The sequence below is a fragment of the Bacillus rossius genome, chromosome 15 (genome assembly GCF_032445375.1).
Source record: "Bacillus rossius redtenbacheri isolate Brsri chromosome 15, Brsri_v3, whole genome shotgun sequence".
Taxonomy (NCBI): Eukaryota; Metazoa; Arthropoda; class Insecta; order Phasmatodea; family Bacillidae; genus Bacillus; species Bacillus rossius.
In genome coordinates, this window is record NC_086342.1 from 2,504,658 (window position 1) to 2,523,209 (window position 18,552).

General features: G+C 44.6%; 2 protein-coding genes across 2 annotated transcripts in view; both read right to left on the reverse strand.

Annotated features, from left to right (window-relative positions):
• The window catches only part of LOC134539466 (transient receptor potential protein), a 30,205-nt gene extending 28,587 nt beyond the window's left edge, over positions 1 to 1,618 (reverse strand). Inside the window, exon 1 of the mRNA XM_063381525.1 lies at positions 1,581 to 1,618. The gene's annotated coding sequence lies outside the window, so the exon portion shown is untranslated. The remainder of the gene's footprint in view (positions 1 to 1,580) is intronic.
• A 987-nt stretch (positions 1,619 to 2,605) lies between these two features.
• The window catches only part of LOC134539469 (FMRFamide-related peptides), a 67,659-nt gene continuing 51,712 nt past the window's right edge, over positions 2,606 to 18,552 (reverse strand). The window contains exons 2-3 of the mRNA XM_063381529.1: positions 5,835 to 6,164; positions 2,606 to 3,430 (exon numbers count right to left, since the gene is read on the reverse strand). Of these exons, the coding sequence (XP_063237599.1) occupies positions 3,101 to 3,430; positions 5,835 to 6,161 (657 nt within the window). The 5' untranslated portion in view covers positions 6,162 to 6,164 and the 3' untranslated portion in view covers positions 2,606 to 3,100. The remainder of the gene's footprint in view (positions 3,431 to 5,834; positions 6,165 to 18,552) is intronic.

Below are 18,552 nucleotides of genomic sequence, written 5' to 3' on the forward strand. Positions count from 1 at the left end.
TGTGCAAAGGTATAGTGGTTTGAATTTCAGCCAATCGGGAAATGGCTCCATGAATGTTTCTAGTATCTGCTCTGCAGACACTTTTGGACTTTTAGACTAAGAGTTCAATTCAAATAAACTAAGAGTTCTTCGTAATTTTAAACAACCGAATCTTCGTAGAATCTGCACTGTATTTTTTACTTTCACCATGTATGTTTCGTTCTAAACAAAGGTACACACACAAAGGGACAAGCTAAGATTGTTCTTGCCGTGGACTTAACTAGTTACTGAATGTTTTGCTGATACACCAAGCAAGACTCATTTGCAATCACGTTAAACCGTAAGTAAACTCTGTAAATTTACGAAAGTAGCCGTATAATTACGAATATCCCCGAATTCCTTGCAACCAGCGGTCTTCATAAATCCAAGGTGACAATTTTTAGCAGTGCCCGAGAGTCCCTGTACTAACGGTTTCTGCCCACCAGCCAAGTGTCCCAGTATTGACAGATTATTCCGACCTACGGCTGGCATTCTCACATTCACCTCCCACATGTGCGCCCTATCAGGGTAGGGTGGGAGGAACTTCCAGTTCGATTAATTTACATTCCAGAGCTTATTTAAGTTAAACAGAACTGTTAGGGATCACTACCTGTTGTTTGATCGGGAGGGTATTAGATTTTCGTATTTCGTTCTTAGAAACAGTTTTCATAATAAGTTTTATCATAAAACGACCGTTAAAAATTCTTGAAAACAACTCCAGGGAAGTGCATTACTAATTCATCTTCATTTCTCCGCCATATAATGATGATGGTTACTGCTCAAATCTCATAGTTTCTCTGCTATGCACAACGAGAAGACTGCGCGCCAGTTTAGAGCCTTGGGCTTAGAGGCGATACCGTGCTAGATGCACCAACGAGTTTCGCGCTTATCATCTTGCCTAAATAACACAATTGGACTCCTAACTAGGCGAGTCCCTTAAGGCTGTACTTCACACATTTTAATTTTTCGTCTTTCGGCGGCTGGGGCCACCAATCCAGCATAGTCACCGCCTCAGCCCCGTACCTCACTCAGCTGACCAGACAGTTTGCTGTGTCCTGAACCCTGAGACTTTACCAGCACTACTGGGAACCCTCAAAGTACCCAGTGAACCCGTGGTCCGGTCCCAGCACTGACAAGAGTGCACGGGCTGTGGGTATCTCCTCGGTGCGATGGACCCGCTCAGCCGTAGAATCCAAAAGATCCCCGAATACTTTGCAACCAGCGGTCTTCGTAAATCTAAGGTGACAATTTTTAACAGTGCCCGAGAGTTCCTGCACTAAAGGTCTCTGCCCATCAGCCAAGTGTCCCAGCATTGACAAGTGTGCCTGGACTGTGGGTGTCTCCTCGGTGCGATTGACCCGCTCAGCCGTAGAATCCCGAAGATCCCCGAATACTTTGCAACCAGCGGTCTTTGTAAATCTATGGTGAACATTTTTAGCAGTGCCCAAGAGTCCCTCTACTAACGGTCTCTGCCCATCAGCCAAGAGTCCCAGCGTTGACAAGTGTGCATGGACTGTGGGTGTCTCCTCGGTGCGACAGGGCGGGCCCGGACGAGGACGTACCTGGAGGCCGCACCTGGGCGACGACGGCGGGCGCTGGACGCCCGGAAGACGCCGACTGTCCGACGCCCGCTGGTGCTGCCGGGGCGCGGGGGAAGCCCGCCTCGGGCCCGCCGCTGCTAATGGGATTGTCTTCGATCCCCGTTGCGCAACCCTTAGCGCGGGGCGCCTCCCTCACCAGGCATTAGTCCTAATGCTTATTCTCCACACCCCACTTGTAGGACACCTTCGACGTGATTCATACATGAACTAATAATAAATACAATTAAAGGTCTTTAGTCCGGAACATTTGAGACCACGGCCATGCCCAGGTACTTGAAACAGATTTGTTTTCACCCCGGGCAAGAACCCATCTAGGTGTTCCCCCCCTTTTTTTAACCCAACCAAAAAAAAAATCTTTACTGACAACACCTCATCTCGCAACCACATATTAATTCCACTGCTACAAATTTGTTAATTCAATATAGATGGTAAATTAAAAATATTTATTTGCATTTGTTAAATTTTTAATATACAGCAAGTTTTATAGTATGCGACAAATTCCAGTTTTTCAAATATTTGATTATATATATGTATGTATCTCATCTGCACTCCAGCATTTTTTTTGGTTGTTTTCTAACACTACGATATTCAAGTAAACGTCTATTGGAAAAATCAACATTACTATGCCAGTATGCAGAACGTTACAATGGTGATGATAAAATGCCTAGGACTTAAGCAATACTTCATTCATATGAATGTACGCCTCAGTTTCCGTAAGAAATCACCTCCAGAAATATCACTGGTGAGTTTCCAAGTAACCTTTATTTTTACTAAATTCTTTTTTCTAAATTTTATTATATTTTATTACCAACCCAGATTTACCATATAAATGCATGTAATGGTATATTGTGTGTTTTACTTTTAACTGATTTATTATCTTCTTTTCGCTTTTTACTGTTTTAAATTGCTTTGTTTTAATCATTTTTACATTACAACAATGATGAAATATTATTTCAGTTACTAAAAATTTATAAAATATAGACTCATGAAATTTAAAAATTTCAGTTTTTAATTTTAAAAATATTTCCATGTGTAAAAACAATGAATATGCAGAAAATAACTCTTGCACTCGAAATCAACACGGAAAGCATGTCCAAGTACACCTTACAAATGGGTTCCTCCCTGCTTGCCATCGCACGAAAGGAAAACAACTTCTTGAAATTATAATTAAAATATTTTAATCATACATCATATTATGTTCAAAGTGATTTTCAAAAAATAGTTTGTGGTCTCCTTGTCAGGTCACATTTATTGTAGTTGAAGAGCAAAGGACAAACAATGTGGATTGATGCAGTATATTTGGGATGGTGGTGTAGCGTACAAATCAGCGCGACGTCACGACAAAGTCCAGTTGGGGCTGTGGCGTACACGGTGGCTTGACAACTGCTGGAGGTGGTGAGGGGGGTGAAGGAGGTGGGGTGGAGGGCCACGATGATGGAAGGTGGAGGTCACGGGGTCTAGCCGAACCGTATGTAGTTCTTCTACCTCTTGGCGACCCCCGAGGGCGGCGGCAGCAGGGACAGCTCCGGCCCCAGCACGTAGGCGGGCAGGTCGGCGGCGAGGCCCGGGTACTCGTACACCCGCGGGTCCTCCACCACGGGGTCGTCGTCCAACTCGTCCTCCGGGGCGGAGCGCTTGCCGCGCCCCAGGCGGATGAAGTTGCTGTCGGCGAGCTTGCCGCGCCCGAACGTGGAGGAGGCGGCCCCCTCGCGGCGTGGTCTCTGGAGGCCGGACGCCTCGTCGGCCGTCCTCTTGCCCACCTCCAGGGACCTGTCCGTCTGCCGGCCGAGCCCCTCCAGTTCCAGCCCCACCTGGAAGAAAACACGCTCCAGCGTTCACTACGGCGACGTGGAGGAGGCGCTTGCGTGGTGGTGCCACTGGCTAGCCTCTCTCGCTTGATCTGAGGCATGGCTGTCCCGCCTGCTCAGATACCACTCCCCCCCCCCCCGCTCCAGTCCCGCCTGCAACAACCCACTCCAACCTCTTACTACAGCCATGTGGGTAAACTGTTGGTGAAACCACTGATTCAAACATTCCAGCAGAGATTGGTAGTTACTTTGCGGTCCAACTTAAATGAGCCATGATATTCTACCTGAATGAAGCTTGCTTACCCAGATTCACAACCCCTCCACATCTAGCACCATCTGAAGCATCACAATAAGTATAAGCTGACTTCAGCCGCATGATCAACTATTTTGGAGGGAACTGGCTGCACGCTCGCCAGAAATTCAACTTGAGCCTGTTCAACTGCTCAGATCTTCCTGCCAGTAGACTGCTTCTTCCGTGTAAAGAACCAAAAGTGGAGGAAAGCACGCCTACAAGAGCAAAGCTGCTGGTAGCTGACAGTGTCCCAGTTGGCTTCCAGTAACCAGGTATGGATTATATATGTCCTCCGGCCCCTGAAGGACTCTCTGCCCAGTATCTCCTGATCCAGCTTGACCTGGGAGCACACACTCCAGAATGTACTCTAGCTATGTTTAAGAATATGGTGGAATGACAGCCAGCACAGCGATGCTGCTGAATGCTCGCTGCATTACCAACTGTCCTCTTCAACCTTCTGATTCATAGTTCTCCTAGCTGCATAAGGCATCTCTGCTTCCTGCTGGCCTACCTGAACAACAGCTCTAGCTCTAGTACCATTCCAACCTTGATCCAAGGAAAGACCACTGGAAGTTGTATTCCGTACCATTCAGCGAGTGGGGCAGTTCTCGTCTGTCCTCCACAGGACACTCCTGACCAGATATCCTTCTTGAAAAAAGAAACTTCGTGGAACACAACACTCCCAGCATTAGCTTCAATCATACTGCAGTAGATTCAAAGTCACTACGGGGGAAATACGAGCCCATCCTGGTATTTACTGTCCTTCATCGAAAATCAGAATCAACTCTCTTTCAAACATTCTGCACATAAAGTAACTTTAAAATGACTGGTGTACAGTTGACAATATTAGAATGTTTTAATATTATATTGAAATTAAAACTAATAATTTATTCTAACCAGTTAGAGGTGTGCAAGCATACAATGTACTCATGTATGACCAGTCCAGCATGCTTTATTTTGGACTGATACCCATTTTAGCGACAGGCTGAAATTCCAATATTATATTTGTTCTGGCTCCATATTTACTTTTTTTATTTTACTGATCATTGATAAGCACTCAGTTGTATAACTGCATTTCCAAATAACTTTTGGACTGGATGTTTTAATATTGCAGACTAACTCACGACCAAATGGAACAGAGAAATGTCCAGATTTCTAGTTGATGCAGCCTACCATATTTATATAAATTCATGGCAAAATGTTCACTGGCTGCAGCACTAGTTAGACGCCATCACCCGCTTTCCTTAATTCGCATGACAAGATGGCTAAACTATCACCACTGACTCGGGACGTAACTGGTGGTCTTACTACTCAAGGAGGAGAACAACTGGACAACTGTGTAACATTCCTGGTCACCAGAGGTTATGTCTGTCTGTCGGGAAGGCTCTGGTTGTCTTTTTCTCAAGAAGTTTGACCGGCTGTCGGGAAAGTTCTGCTGCTCTGGTCTCCAGAAGTTTACCTGACTGTTAGTAAGGGTCTGTTGTCTTGGTCATCAGAGGTTTGCCTGACTGTCGGGAAAGTTCTGCTCTCCTGGTCTCCAGAAGTTTACCTGACTGTTAGTAAGGGTCTGTTGTCTTGGTCATCAGAGGTTTGCCTGACTGTCGGGAAAGTTCTGCTCTCCTGGTCTCCAGAAGTTTACCTGACTGTTAGTAAGGGTCTGTTGTCTTGGTCATCAGAGGTTTGTCTAACTGTCGGGAAAGTTCTGCTCTCCTGGTCTCCAGAAGTTTACCTGACTTTTTGGGAAGGGTCTGTTGTCTTGATCATCAGAGGTTTGCCTGACTGTCGGGAAGGCTGTTTTGTTTGTCTTTTTCTGAAGACGTTTGATTGACTATGGGGAAGTCTCTGTTGTCCTGGTCACCAGAGGTTTTTCTTCTTGTAGGGAAGGGTCCGATTGAGGATAGTCTGACCAGAGGTTTGCCTGACTGTCGGGAAGGCTGTCTTGTTTGTCTTTTTCTGAAGACGTTTGATTGACTATGGGGAAGTCTCCGTTGTCCTGGTCACCAGAGGCTTTTCTGCTTGTAGGGAAGGGTCCGATTGAGGTTAGTCTGACCAGAGGTTTGCCTGACTGTCGGGAAGGGTCTGTTTTAGGTTAGTCTGACCAGAGGTTAGTCTGACCTGGTCGCGCCCCAGCCTGATGAAGCTGTCCGCCTTGCCGCGGCCGAAGCGGATGTAGTTCTGCGGCTTGTCGCGGCCGAAGCGGATGAATGTGTCGGCGGCGGGGCGGCGCCCGAAGCGCAGGAAGTTGTCGTCCCGCCAGCGGCCCAGGCGCACGAAGTTGCCGGCGCGACCCCGGTCCAGGCGCGCGTAGGAGTCGTCGTCGGGCTGCAGCTCGAGCGAGGCCCGGGCCGCGCGCGCCAGCAGGTCCGCGCGCGGGGACTCCCAGGCCTCGGGCTGCGACATGGCCGCCGCGAACCACAGCGTCACCGCCGTCAGCAGCAGCATGTCCTGCCGACAGCAAGACACGTGGACACGGGTCCACCCGTCTCACGCGGGGATGTCCTTCAGTGTGGCCACTGCTGTACCTCGGCACCTTGCAACTGAACACCCACTGAACTTCCCACGCCACATGCAATGAACTTTGTTACTCTCTTAGCAACAACTAGACCATAGGGTCACCGCCGTCAGCAGCAGCATGTCCTGCCGACAGCAAGACACGTGGACACGGGTCCGCCCGTCTCACGCGAGGATGTCCTTCAGTGTGGCCACTGCTGTACCTCGGCACCTTGCAACTGAACACCCACTGAACTTCCCACGTCACATGCAATGAACTTTGTTACTCTCTTAGCAACAACTAAACCACAGTGTCACCGCCGTCAGCAGCAGCATGTCCTGCCGACAGCAAGACACGTGGACACGGGTCCACCCGTCTCACGCGAGGATGTCCTTCAGTGTGGCCACTGCTGTACCTCGGCACCTTGCAATTGAACACCCACTGAACTTCCCACGCCACATGCAATGAACTTTGTTACTCTCTTAGCAACAACTAAACCACAGTGTCACCACCGTCAGCAGCAGCATGTCCTGCCGACAGCAAGACACGTGGACACGGGTCCGCCCGTCTCACACAGGGACGTCCTTCAGTGTGGCCACTGCTGTATCTCGGTGCCTGCAACTGAACACCCACTAAACTTCCCACGCCACGTGCAGTGAACTTTTGTTACTCACGCAGCAACAACTAAACCATAGGGTCACTGCTAAGTGTCACAAGGATCACGGAGCCTGGTGGTGCGCGTGTGGGTGTCGACCTTAGCACCTCCTTGCTTCTGCACCAATGATATTGGTTAAAATGCTAAGTATATGAACCCCTTATGCCTGACATAATCTACCCTCCTGGAAAAAAAAAATAAAGAACTCTTATTTATTACACTGGTTGAACCCAACTTAAACTAACTTTTGTTCGGGTTCTGTTTGTGAACTGTAGGCTATCCGCACAGGCATGTACGTGACACACACACACATACACACACACACTCTCTCTCTCTCTCTCTCGATATGTCGCAACCAAGTGAAGCAGAATCACTAAAGGTTCTGTTACACTGCCAAACTATCGCTTTCAACGCCTTCCAATATGGTTCGTCAAATAAAGTTGAAGGGTTATGACGTCATCAAAACGTCAATAGCGCAGCCAAGTTTGTTTGACAAGTTGGATGACTTGGGGTCCCCATCAAAGATTTTGCATGTAGGGCGGGTTCTAAAATAGGTCGAATATCTGACGCAATCAGCCAATCAAAATCGTGCCAAGCGAAAAACGGAATTTATGTCGGTTTCCGTCTTAACTAATCTTTAAAATGGAAAAATTCAAAATAGTCTATTAAAGAGGTTATAGAGGTAAAATGACTAAATTAAGGTTGATATGAATGTCGTATGAAAATTATATTTGTAAAAGGAAAATTATGTTTCTATAACTTTTAAAGAACACAACATTAATTTTATAATGTTACTAGTATTAAAGTTAGTAACATACTACGTGCGTTTCTTTTTTCGTTCGGTCATATTTTTAAAAGGAGGGGGGTGGGTTGGGCATTTAATTATTTTGCGTCTAATGCTTCACGTTTTTGTGTATGATTTTAAATAAATTTACAATATAACCTTTGTTAAAGTATAATTCTAGTAAAAGTTTTCATTAAAGTTTTTTTATGAACATAAAGGCGAAATTTTATGTCTTACTGGTCCAACTAGTGCATGTTATGATTGGCATAAAGATTTGCTTTTAAGTTCATAAAAACCCATCAAATAAAGACTTGTTTAAAAGAAGGGGGGAAAAAACCTTCAATAAATGACTACGCAGTGTTACGTAATGAATTTATTTAAAAATAACGAACTAAAATCGGAGATATTAGAAGCAAACTAATTTAGGACGCCGCCCCCTTGAGCTGTGAGGCAGTGAGGCAGTGAGGCGGCGAGGCAGTGTATGCGGGGAGCGACACTTCACTGCTTCATAACCACTGTCCACTCCACGGGCCAATGAGGGGCGTGATGAGTCCGGCGAGCAGCAAGGCCCTTCGCACGGGTCTCAGTCCTCAGCCCCGCCAGGCCATAGAGCAAGGAGAAGTCAGGACACAGAAGTGCGACTCTTGCAGTGGATACTGATGATAATAATAATAATTTTATTTTCCCCCTTTTTTACACTTTGTTAACAATATTCACTTAATTAACCAGGAAATTTAACACTCACGAAAGCAAGCTTGTATGTGAGTACATATAGTCATTTCAAATTACATGCGGTATTTTGACAAATGTAAACATTTGTAAATGTATCAAACTGAGAAATAAAAAATAATAATAAATAATTAAAATATAACCTAAGAAACCTTACATTATTTTTATAAAGATGAAAGTTAAAAAGAGCAATTTATTATAATTCAATATAATGTATAAACAAAAAAAAACGAATACCATAACATTGTTACATGAATAAATGAAAATGTAATTCAATAAAACAAGTATTTTAAGTAAAGTACAGGTACAAAGTTATAACAATATATAAAACTTACTTAAATACTAAAGCTATCGCTTGTGATCCCCACTCAGAGGGAAGGTCATTAATTTCCTCTCCTTCTCTCCGCCATTTCTCTTCCACCCCCCCCCCCCCCCCCCCCCAACCAACCCTCGACCACACACGCCATAATTATGTATTCTCCGCCTGATTTGCTCCGCATCCCTCCGTTCTGGCAAGATTTTATTGTTTTTTTTATCTGCGAATATGAATTAAACGAATAATGGCTCATTTCGCATTTTCGTCGTTGTTTTTGTTTATCGCTGGAGCCGATAAAAGTCGCGGCGCGAGAGCGACCGCCGCGCTCGCTTTGTCGCAGCGGCGACCGACATTTGCATTTAAATAGCTCGTTGTCAACTGAACAGAAATCGATGACACGCAACAAAATACGCTTAAGTGGCTTTCTCTACGGGGGAGTTCCACCCGGGGGCGGAAGCAGGGGAGGGGAGGGGAAAAAAATAATGTACCGCCGCGCATAATGTCCCCGCTCTCCTAGGCATCTGGCCGGCCGGCGTGGCGGGGGAAGCCTTCTTTTCACAGACGAGAGAGACAAACTCCCGATCGTGCATCTTCGGGTTTTTTATTTTGTTCATTGTATATAAATATGGCGGTGTTGATAAAAGGATACTAATGGTTCAATTAGGTTAGGTTATCTACATTATAAATACTTTAAAACATTGTGGACGGTTGAATTGGTTAGGAAAGCTACATTAAAGATACGGAAAAAAAAAAGCATGAACTTCGGGGAACTTCGGGTTTTGACTCTCTCGTCTGTGAGAAAATGGCTTCCCGGCATGGCGGTCGTGACCTCTGACCTGTGCCTAGCCGCGGCAGAGCACTCCCCCCCCCCCTTCCCGTGGGTGCGCCGCTGTCGCGCCTCCCACAAGAGTAGACACCAGACATTGCATCAAGGCGTTTCCAGGAGAAGCAGAAGACATCGACACTGCAACAGGCGTTTCCAGGAGAAGCAGAAGGCATCGACACTGCAACAGGCGTTTCCAGGAGAAGCAGAAGGCATCGGCACTGCAACTGGCGTTTCCAGGAGAAGCAGAAGACATCGACACTAAACAAGCGTTTCCAGGAGAAGCAGAAGGCATCGACACTGCAACAGGCGTTTCCAGGAGAAGCAGAAGGCATCGACACTGCAACAGGCGTTTCCAGGAGAAGCAGAAGGCATCGACACTGCAACAGGCGTTTCCAGGAGAAGCAGAAGGCATCGACACTGCAACAGGCGTTTCCAGGAGAAGCAGAAGGCATCGACAACGCAACAGGTGTTTCCAGGAGAAGCAGAAGGCATCGACACTGCAACAGGCGTTTCCAGGAGAAGCAGAAGGCATCGACACTGCATCAAGGCGTTTCCAGGAGAAGCAGAAGACATCGACACTGCAACAGGCGTTTCCAGGAGAAAGCAGAAGACATCGACACTGCAACGGGCGTTTCCAGGAGAAGCAGAAGACATCGACACTGCAACGGGCGTTTCCAGGAGAAGCAGAAGGCATCGACACTGCATCAAGGCGTTTCCAGGAGAAGCAGAAGACATCGACACTGCAACAGGCGTTTCCAGGCGAAAGCAGAAGACATCGACACTGCAACAGGCGTTTCCAGGAGAAGCAGAAGGCATCGACAACGCAACAGGTGTTTCCAGGAGAAGCAGAAGGCATCGACACTGCAACAGGCGTTTCCAGGAGAAGCAGAAGGCATCGACACTGCAACAGGCGTTTCCAGGAGAAGCAGAAGGCATCGACACTGCAACAGGCGTTTCCAGGAGAAGCAGAAGGCATCGACAACGCAACAGGTGTTTCCAGGAGAAGCAGAAGGCATCGACACTGCAACAGGCGTTTCCAGGAGAAGCAGAAGGCATCGACACTGCATCAAGGCGTTTCCAGGAGAAGCAGAAGACATCGACACTGCAACAGGCGTTTCCAGGAGAAAGCAGAAGACATCGACACTGCAACGGGCGTTTCCAGGAGAAGCAGAAGACATCGACACTGCAACGGGCGTTTCCAGGAGAAAGCAGAAGACATCGACACTGCATCAAGGCGTTTCCAGGAGAAGCAGAAGACATCGACACTGCAACAGGCGTTTCCAGGAGAAAGCAGAAGACATCGACACTGCAACGGGCGTTTCCAGGAGAAGCAGAAGACATCGACACTGCAACAGGCGTTTCCAGGAGAAGCAGAAGACATCGACACTGCAACGGGTGTTTCCAGGAGAAGCAGAAGACATGACACTGCAACAGGCGTTTCCAGGAGAAGCAGAAGACATCGACACTGCAACGGGCGTTTCCAGGAGAAGCAGAAGACATCGACACTGCAACAGGCGTTTCCAGGAGAAAGCAGAAGACATCGACACTGCAACGGGCGTTTCCAGGAGAAGCAGAAGACATCGACACTGCAACAGGCGTTTCCAGGATAAGCAGAAGACATCGACACTGCAACGGGCGTTTCCAGGAGAAGCAGAAGGCATCGACAACGCAACAGGCGTTTCCAGGAGAAAGTAGAAGGCATCGACAACGCAACAGGCGTTGCCACGGGAATGAAGGAAACCCGTCAACAATGCAATGACGAAATTCCATCATGATGTGTCAAAAATTTTGCTCTAAGGGGTGGTTTTCTCTAAAATCTTATCTACAGACGGTGACTTTCCTCGTGTTTCTAAGGTGAGCACAATTCAATCGAGATCCGGATTATATTTTAAGTTAAAACTGACACATAATCACATTTCAATAATAATGCATAAGAAACAAACAGAAACTCTACTTTACAAAGAACGAGTCTTAATGCAACTGTAAAACTTCGGTTGCATATTCTTAACGTAGAAATAAGTTGAAAACATAATATGATACATGGTTTTAAGTGATTCCCAACACTGGTATGCGTCTTTTGACGTTGCAGCATAACCGGTATTTTGTTTTCATGTTTGCCTTGAGTAACCCCGCGCTATTCAGGCGGTCTGCCTTAGCTTTAATAAAGGCAATTGCTGTGTGCTTGTGCCGTTTTTTGGGTACGTTAAAATACTCTAAGTCCAAATTGCAATCTACATAAAACCTACTAAATAATACTATGTATATTTATTTAAGTACTTTCAGTTTTTTATTTGCAAAGTGTGTATAATGCTTATAGTAAAATGAAGAGCTTTCAAATATGTAACAATGCGGCAATATAGTTTCATTTGGGAACTATAGCAGTGTCTTTTTTCGTATCAAGTACGAATTTTTTTTGCGGAACATTTGCACTCTACTGGGAATATAAACTCGGATATGACCGGAACCAATAAAAACGATCGTACGTCTCATTGTATTTTCCATTGTTTCACCACGCACATGGCGGGGAGAGAGAAACTGAAGCTTTTTAGATAATTAAGCCCTGGTGACGTATAAAAAAAATAACTGAAAATATTAACGTTCGATCGCATCTGCTGTTCAGAACAAGTATGGCTTTTTAAGCTTGCGATTTAAAGTTATCCGCGAAATTCTGGGAAATTTTCATATTCTACTGTGCGACATTACCATACTCGTCAGTACATGTACTTTTAATATTCCAAACTAATTATTTATTGCTAACAATTTTAAGCATCAACTTCGCCCCTACCCCTTCCCCCCCCCCCCCCCACAACAAATCTAACCACCGTCATCTCCTCTCGTGCCAAGATGTCAACCTCAACTTAAGCTATAAATAAATATAATCAAAATATATTTTATACGTTGCCTGTTAAAACATAAATAAGTAGAGTGGCATGGAGTTATGAATTGTCAGGAGACGGCACTGTGTGAAACGGTTGAAGTTACTTTTTAACCTCGTCGTCGCCATGTTGTGACGCCCAAAACACTGCGGAAATGGTGCTTGACCACGCCTGACGATGGTTAGTGAGTTGATTTAGAATTTCCGTCTTTAAACCGAGTCACTTCTATAAAATACAATAATTTCAAAATTATTCCCACGATGAAAACTCTACACTTCAGCCAATTTTATGGACGGCTAACCAACATGGAGCAGACCATGAGCTGATAAAAAGAAAGGCTTCACTCGGTTAACATATAATGATGCAGAAGTGGCCACCAGGAATACCACACTCGTAAAACTCGTAGGAAAGTAGACCTATTACATAAATTACCAGAATATTTATAGGTATCCTAAAATATATTAAATGTTTATTTTAAGATGAAAGTAATCTGTTCAGCAGTTTCACAGGCATTCAATCAGAAAAAATTTAGACACCGCGGTGTATGAATGCCTTGTCCCGACTGTGTTAAAGGGGCCATGTAATCAGTTCATTAGACTTGAAATGCCTCATAAGTTATCTTTAGAGTTTATAAACTACGCCACGGAAAGCGACAACGCAAACGTTACCAATGCAAGAAAAATGAAACACGGAATTCGTAAGACGTCACCAACCTAACAACTGGAAATTGTAAAACAGAAGTAAACCAAATTCTACCCCGGGAATCTTTTGATAATTCATGTCTATCATGAGAACATATGAAATGTTCAATAATTTAATTTAAAAGTTGTATTTTCTTTCACTGTGCGAAAGTTTAACAAGTGAAAACATGATGTTCATAATAACGGCTGTGTCTTTAAAACGTCTTTGGAACAATTCAGACTTCATTGGGGGACAGACGCGCAAGCCGAAACGCAAGAAGTTGAAAGTTGGTCGATGCTTGGCGTTGCGTTTTTTGCGTCTGGCGTAGTTTATGAACGAGTTATTTGAAAAAGTCGTTATTAGAACTTCTTTTATTTCTCGCGTAATTTATAAACCCGGCCTGAGGATTGTTTACGTCTTGGCGCGCGAAAGGGGAAGCCTTCATTTCACAGACGAGAGAGCCACACCCGAAGTTCCCCGAAGTTCATGCTAGATTTTTTTCCCGTACCACAACAGGTGTATTTATTTGGGATGTAGCTTACTCATACGTCATACGCCGTTCTATCTCATTGTATAAACCGGTGTGGCATTAAATTTTGCGGTCGATTAGGATAGGTCAGCTACATTATAAATACTTTAAAACATTGTGGATGGTTGGTTATATTTGGTAAGTATAGCTACATTAAAAATACAGTAAAATCATTTTATGGTTGCTTAGCAAATAACTTTTTAATATGTAGCTATCCAGGGCTAGGAAACCGTTTACATGATTTCACAGTATCTTTAATGTAGCTATCCTAACCAAATCAACCGACCACAATGTTTGGTCTTTCCTTTTATCAACACCGCCATATTTATTTACAATGAACAAAAAAAAAACCGAAGATGCACGATCGGGCGTTTGGCTCTCTCGTCTGTGAAAAGAAGGCTTCCCGCGCGAAAGAAGGACAGCAAACACGCTCATGTTTTCTCGCCAAGATCGTTTGAAGTCAGGCCGCAGGCTGTCTCGCGTGTCGACATGTCGTGTCGACTCGTGTTGTGTCGACCACGTCGCGTAATTTCGGAATTTGCTTCGTCCATGTTACGCCACTTCGCGCAGGCGTGCCGAACCCTCGAGAGACACAGGACTGTTCTCCGGGCTCAAGGGGAGAGGGGAGAAGGGTAGCGAGGCGCCGCTGCTAATCGGATTAGGCGTGTAAAGGTAATGGAGGGCAAGAAGCAATATATACTTCGAAATATACCTAAGCCCGTATGCCGTGCCGAGAGGGATGGATTTATTTCACTCCATTTTGTCATACTGACCAAACTGTGTTGTTCAGTGCTTGCGAAGAGAGTTGATTGACATAAATATATTTTGCAGCTGCCTTGAAGAATTTTTTTTCCTGTAAGGTACATTTTTATTTCGTTTAATTAAGTTTTAACGATTTCAAATACATGTTTTACTTTAAATATTTAGCATTTGGAAAAAAAAATTCTGTTGGAATTGTTTCAGATGACGATTTGGTTGTTATTAAAAAATTTTAAAACTCATCTACTTTTTTATTTTATACCAAACGTTCAAAAACTGAATTGTAAAAAAATTCCATTATAACATCCCAAAATGTAAAAACCGCTTGTAACACATATGTGCTTGTTAAATTGTTTATATTCCAAATATCCTGACTACTGACTTCAGTCTGGAAACTTGCCTGTTTGCCAGTGTTGTATTTCTGTCACCCTCGTGACTATATACCTATAATTGCCCACGTCACTGGTGCAAAAAATGCTGATAATTTAGTAACCGATTAAAATTTAAATAATATACAGATAAATATTAAGAAAAATTTCAATAGCTAAACATTTTTGGTAATTAAAGTCTGTAAATGAAAATACTCATTCACAGCACGGCTGTACTGGTGGCACCATAAGAGGTTTTCAAGTAGTTTTGCGAATAACCGAGAAAAAATCACGTTCAAATCAACATATAGTTGTGTCCAGACATGTATTTCCTAAGAACAGTGATTCCGACAAAATTATTTTTTTCACGCACGCGGTCACAGTTGTCTGTGTGACACACACATAATACCTTACAATGTTAACACGTTACTATTAACAACTAAAGAAAGTCTTTTGCGATATCGCGACATGGAACACGAAGTGCCAACTGTGGCGGACTAAACAATAAATAGCATTAACAGCATTAAAAATACATTCAAATTTACCGCCGTATTTTTAAAAGTCCCGCCAGGCCCTTAGTTGACGTAGCTAGTTCAGTTAGGTACCGCTAGAATGCGCTCGCGTTCCGGAGATTGTTTGGACATCCAGTAGATGGCAGTAAAGTCGCACGTTTTAATCTGGGCACATGGATAAAGCATGGACTTACCGGTCTTCTCTTATATAGTCTTTGGACTGAACTGAAGAAGCGAAGAGCGGTTCGGGCGCATGACGTGGCGTACTAGGGAGGGGGGGGGGGAGGAGGAGGGAGGGTACTGGAAGCAGTTTCAGGAAGAGGGGGAGGAGCAATTGTATACTTCCTGAAGTCGCCGCCAGCTCCGAGCGAGCACGACATGCTGCGTGTACGCTCCAGCTGAACCCCGTCCTGGTCAGAAGCACAGTTGCGTCAGGGACGCTCGCTGGTGCTTCTAGCGCGGTGTCGCCTCTACGCACCGGCGCGCAGTCTTATCGTCGCGCATTGAGCGGTGACCGCAACATAATGCGGCGGAGAAATGAAGGTGAAGGTGTAATGCAAGTCCCTTAAGTGCTTTCGAGGATCTGCACCGGTTGTTTCGTGCCTAAACGTTATTCTGAAAACACGTGTGTCAGCCAATTTTCACTCTCCTGAAGATACAGCGTGTTCCCAGCAGTGAGGTCGTGCGGTGGACAGGGGCCTTAACGCCAGCACCGCCGTGTCTCGTGTGGGAGCGACCTTGGGGGGGTTGTGCAGGGGAGCAGGGGGAGGGGCGGGTGTCGGGTGTCGCGGAGTGATGGCGGCGAGGGTCGAGTGCGCGCGTACATCACCCCCTCCCCTCTCTCCATCTCCAGCCCCCCTCCACCTACCAGCAAGGCTAGGTATACACGCCTGTGTTCCAACCAGGCCGCGCTCCTGTGCACGTTGGGGTTTTTTTTTTCAAGTGAAACTTCTCTGCCGTGCGGAGGGGGCTACGAATTTCGAGCGTTACGAAAATTCCGATCGCACGAGGGGGAACAGTTGGGCACGTGGCGGGGGGAAACGGGAGAGGAGACGGCAGGGAAGTTGTAGAAATGACGCAGCGTACTCGCACTCTTGCACCCTTGCACCCTTGCATACTCTGCACATCTGTATACTTGCACACTTGCATACTTGCTCATCTGCATACATGCTCATCTGCATACATGCTCATCTGCATACTTGCGCATCTCTATACTTGCTCATCTGCATACTTGCTCATCTGCATACTTGTTCATCTGCATACTTGCTCATCTGCATACTTGCTCATCTGCATACTTGTTCATCTGCATACTTGCTCATCTGCATGCTTAGACACCTACATACTGCACACTTGCATAATTGCAAAATTGCATATTTTCTCAATAGCATAATTTAGTGTCGCATACTTGATTATACATATTCTTGATCTGTAACCTCAGCCAAAGGGAATTATGTTTCCTATACCTAATATTATCAGAAGCAAGAAGTTTCAATTCTGTTTTTCGTGGACTCCGCGAATACTTTTTATGTTGTTAATATTGTGTTAATAATGACATTTTATAAAGTGGTGGTGAGTAAGTCTGTTATATTTTCAGTAAAGATTAATTGCTCATTTTTTTAATATTTTTTTGTGCATGCGAGGATATATTTTACCCTGTTGATGAAATCACACTTAAGCTCCTTTTCATTTCATGAGGTATCCAGATGTAACTACTGTGAAACACGCTGCCACTTAATTTTAATTAATATTTGACATGGTTTACACCTACCTACACTTTCATTAATTTTTTGTTGTATCGATGCTCAGAATAATTAAACATTTTCAAGTCATTACAGATATCTATATTATTTTATAATTTTTAATCAATCACATATTTGTTTTTTACGATATTGACGTACACCGGACACGATACTTCACCAGAATCGATGATTCTTAAGGAACTGTCTTAGTTAAATTTTTAGCACAGAATGATATGTTTCCATTTCCGGGAGTCCAAGTTTGATTATTGAAACAAAATAAAAAGCATGTACCTACATTGTAAGTAAATAGGAATTTTCAGAATTAACTTGGTATTTCATAACTATAAATGCTGGGACTTGCTCGAAGGTGAAAAGGACAGAGATATGCTCGATCAGGCGTTTCCCCCTTCCACTTTCTCGGTTTTGACAGCTGGTACTGAGAGATGAGTGGGAATTATTCCAGCAACCGGCAAACTTAGTTCAGACGTGTGTGTGTGAGGGTGACATTTAGCGTATAACACGTCAAGTAGTGTCTTGATGGTCAGGAACTCGGTGCAGGTTCCCATGGTAAGGTTTTCAGCACACAAAGAGAGAGACAGCCTTTTGTAGTCGGGGTTGGTGACACCCACCCGTTTGGAAGAATTAAAACCCACGGCGCGGGGAATAATAACATTAACACCGCGCAGTTGGGTGCGCGCGTCGCCGCTAATTGCAGTCTCAAAGCGAGGGGAAATGAAGGTGAGGACTAATTAGCCGGCGGACATGTGTGTGTGTGTGGGCGCGACTCCAGACATCCTGATTGTGTTCGTTTTTCGGACTTTGTAGCGTTCCTTATTTAAATATAATACACAACACACACTAGCTGCAGTACCCGGCATAGCGTGGGCTGAACACAGGGTTACATATATCGTCCGCGAGTTAAAGCAAAATGGATGGCATGGTGGACATAGAGAAATGACACACGATAATTGCTGTTTGTATGTCTCTGACCTATGATTTTCTGTTTACCCATGGCGATATCGGTTGAACGGTTTAGAAGTTGATGCGTTGAAGCGCCATCTACATATACATATATATGTATAAATGTGATTGGTGGCGAATTAAAATACGTAAATGAAGGAGATAATGTCTTACGTTAATGATTCTGTATTATAAAAAAAACTTTTAAAAGAATTTATTGTCTCACATAATGACGTGATTTCATCGATTCTGACCGTAAGTTATTTATGAAACTTACCCATTAATAGTTTATCAGAAAAGAATATTAGATTTCTTAAGCAAAATCATAGTCTAAATTTAAGTTTCAGGTTGGTTTAAAAAAGTTGTTTTAATTATTATTATTATTTTTAAATTTCCCGGTGGAGACCTTGCTAACCAAACTATTCTCTGGAGTGGGGGGGGGGGGGGGGGGGGGGGAAGAGCTGTACCGTACCCACATGACCCCAAAATGGCCGCCTCTGAAATGTTAAGTTACCGCAGGAGTGAGTGTTACGAGGTCCAGCAAAGCGTCGGGTTAACATTGAGAAGAGGGGGGGGGGGAAGAGAGAGAGAGATAGAGAGAGGCGCAA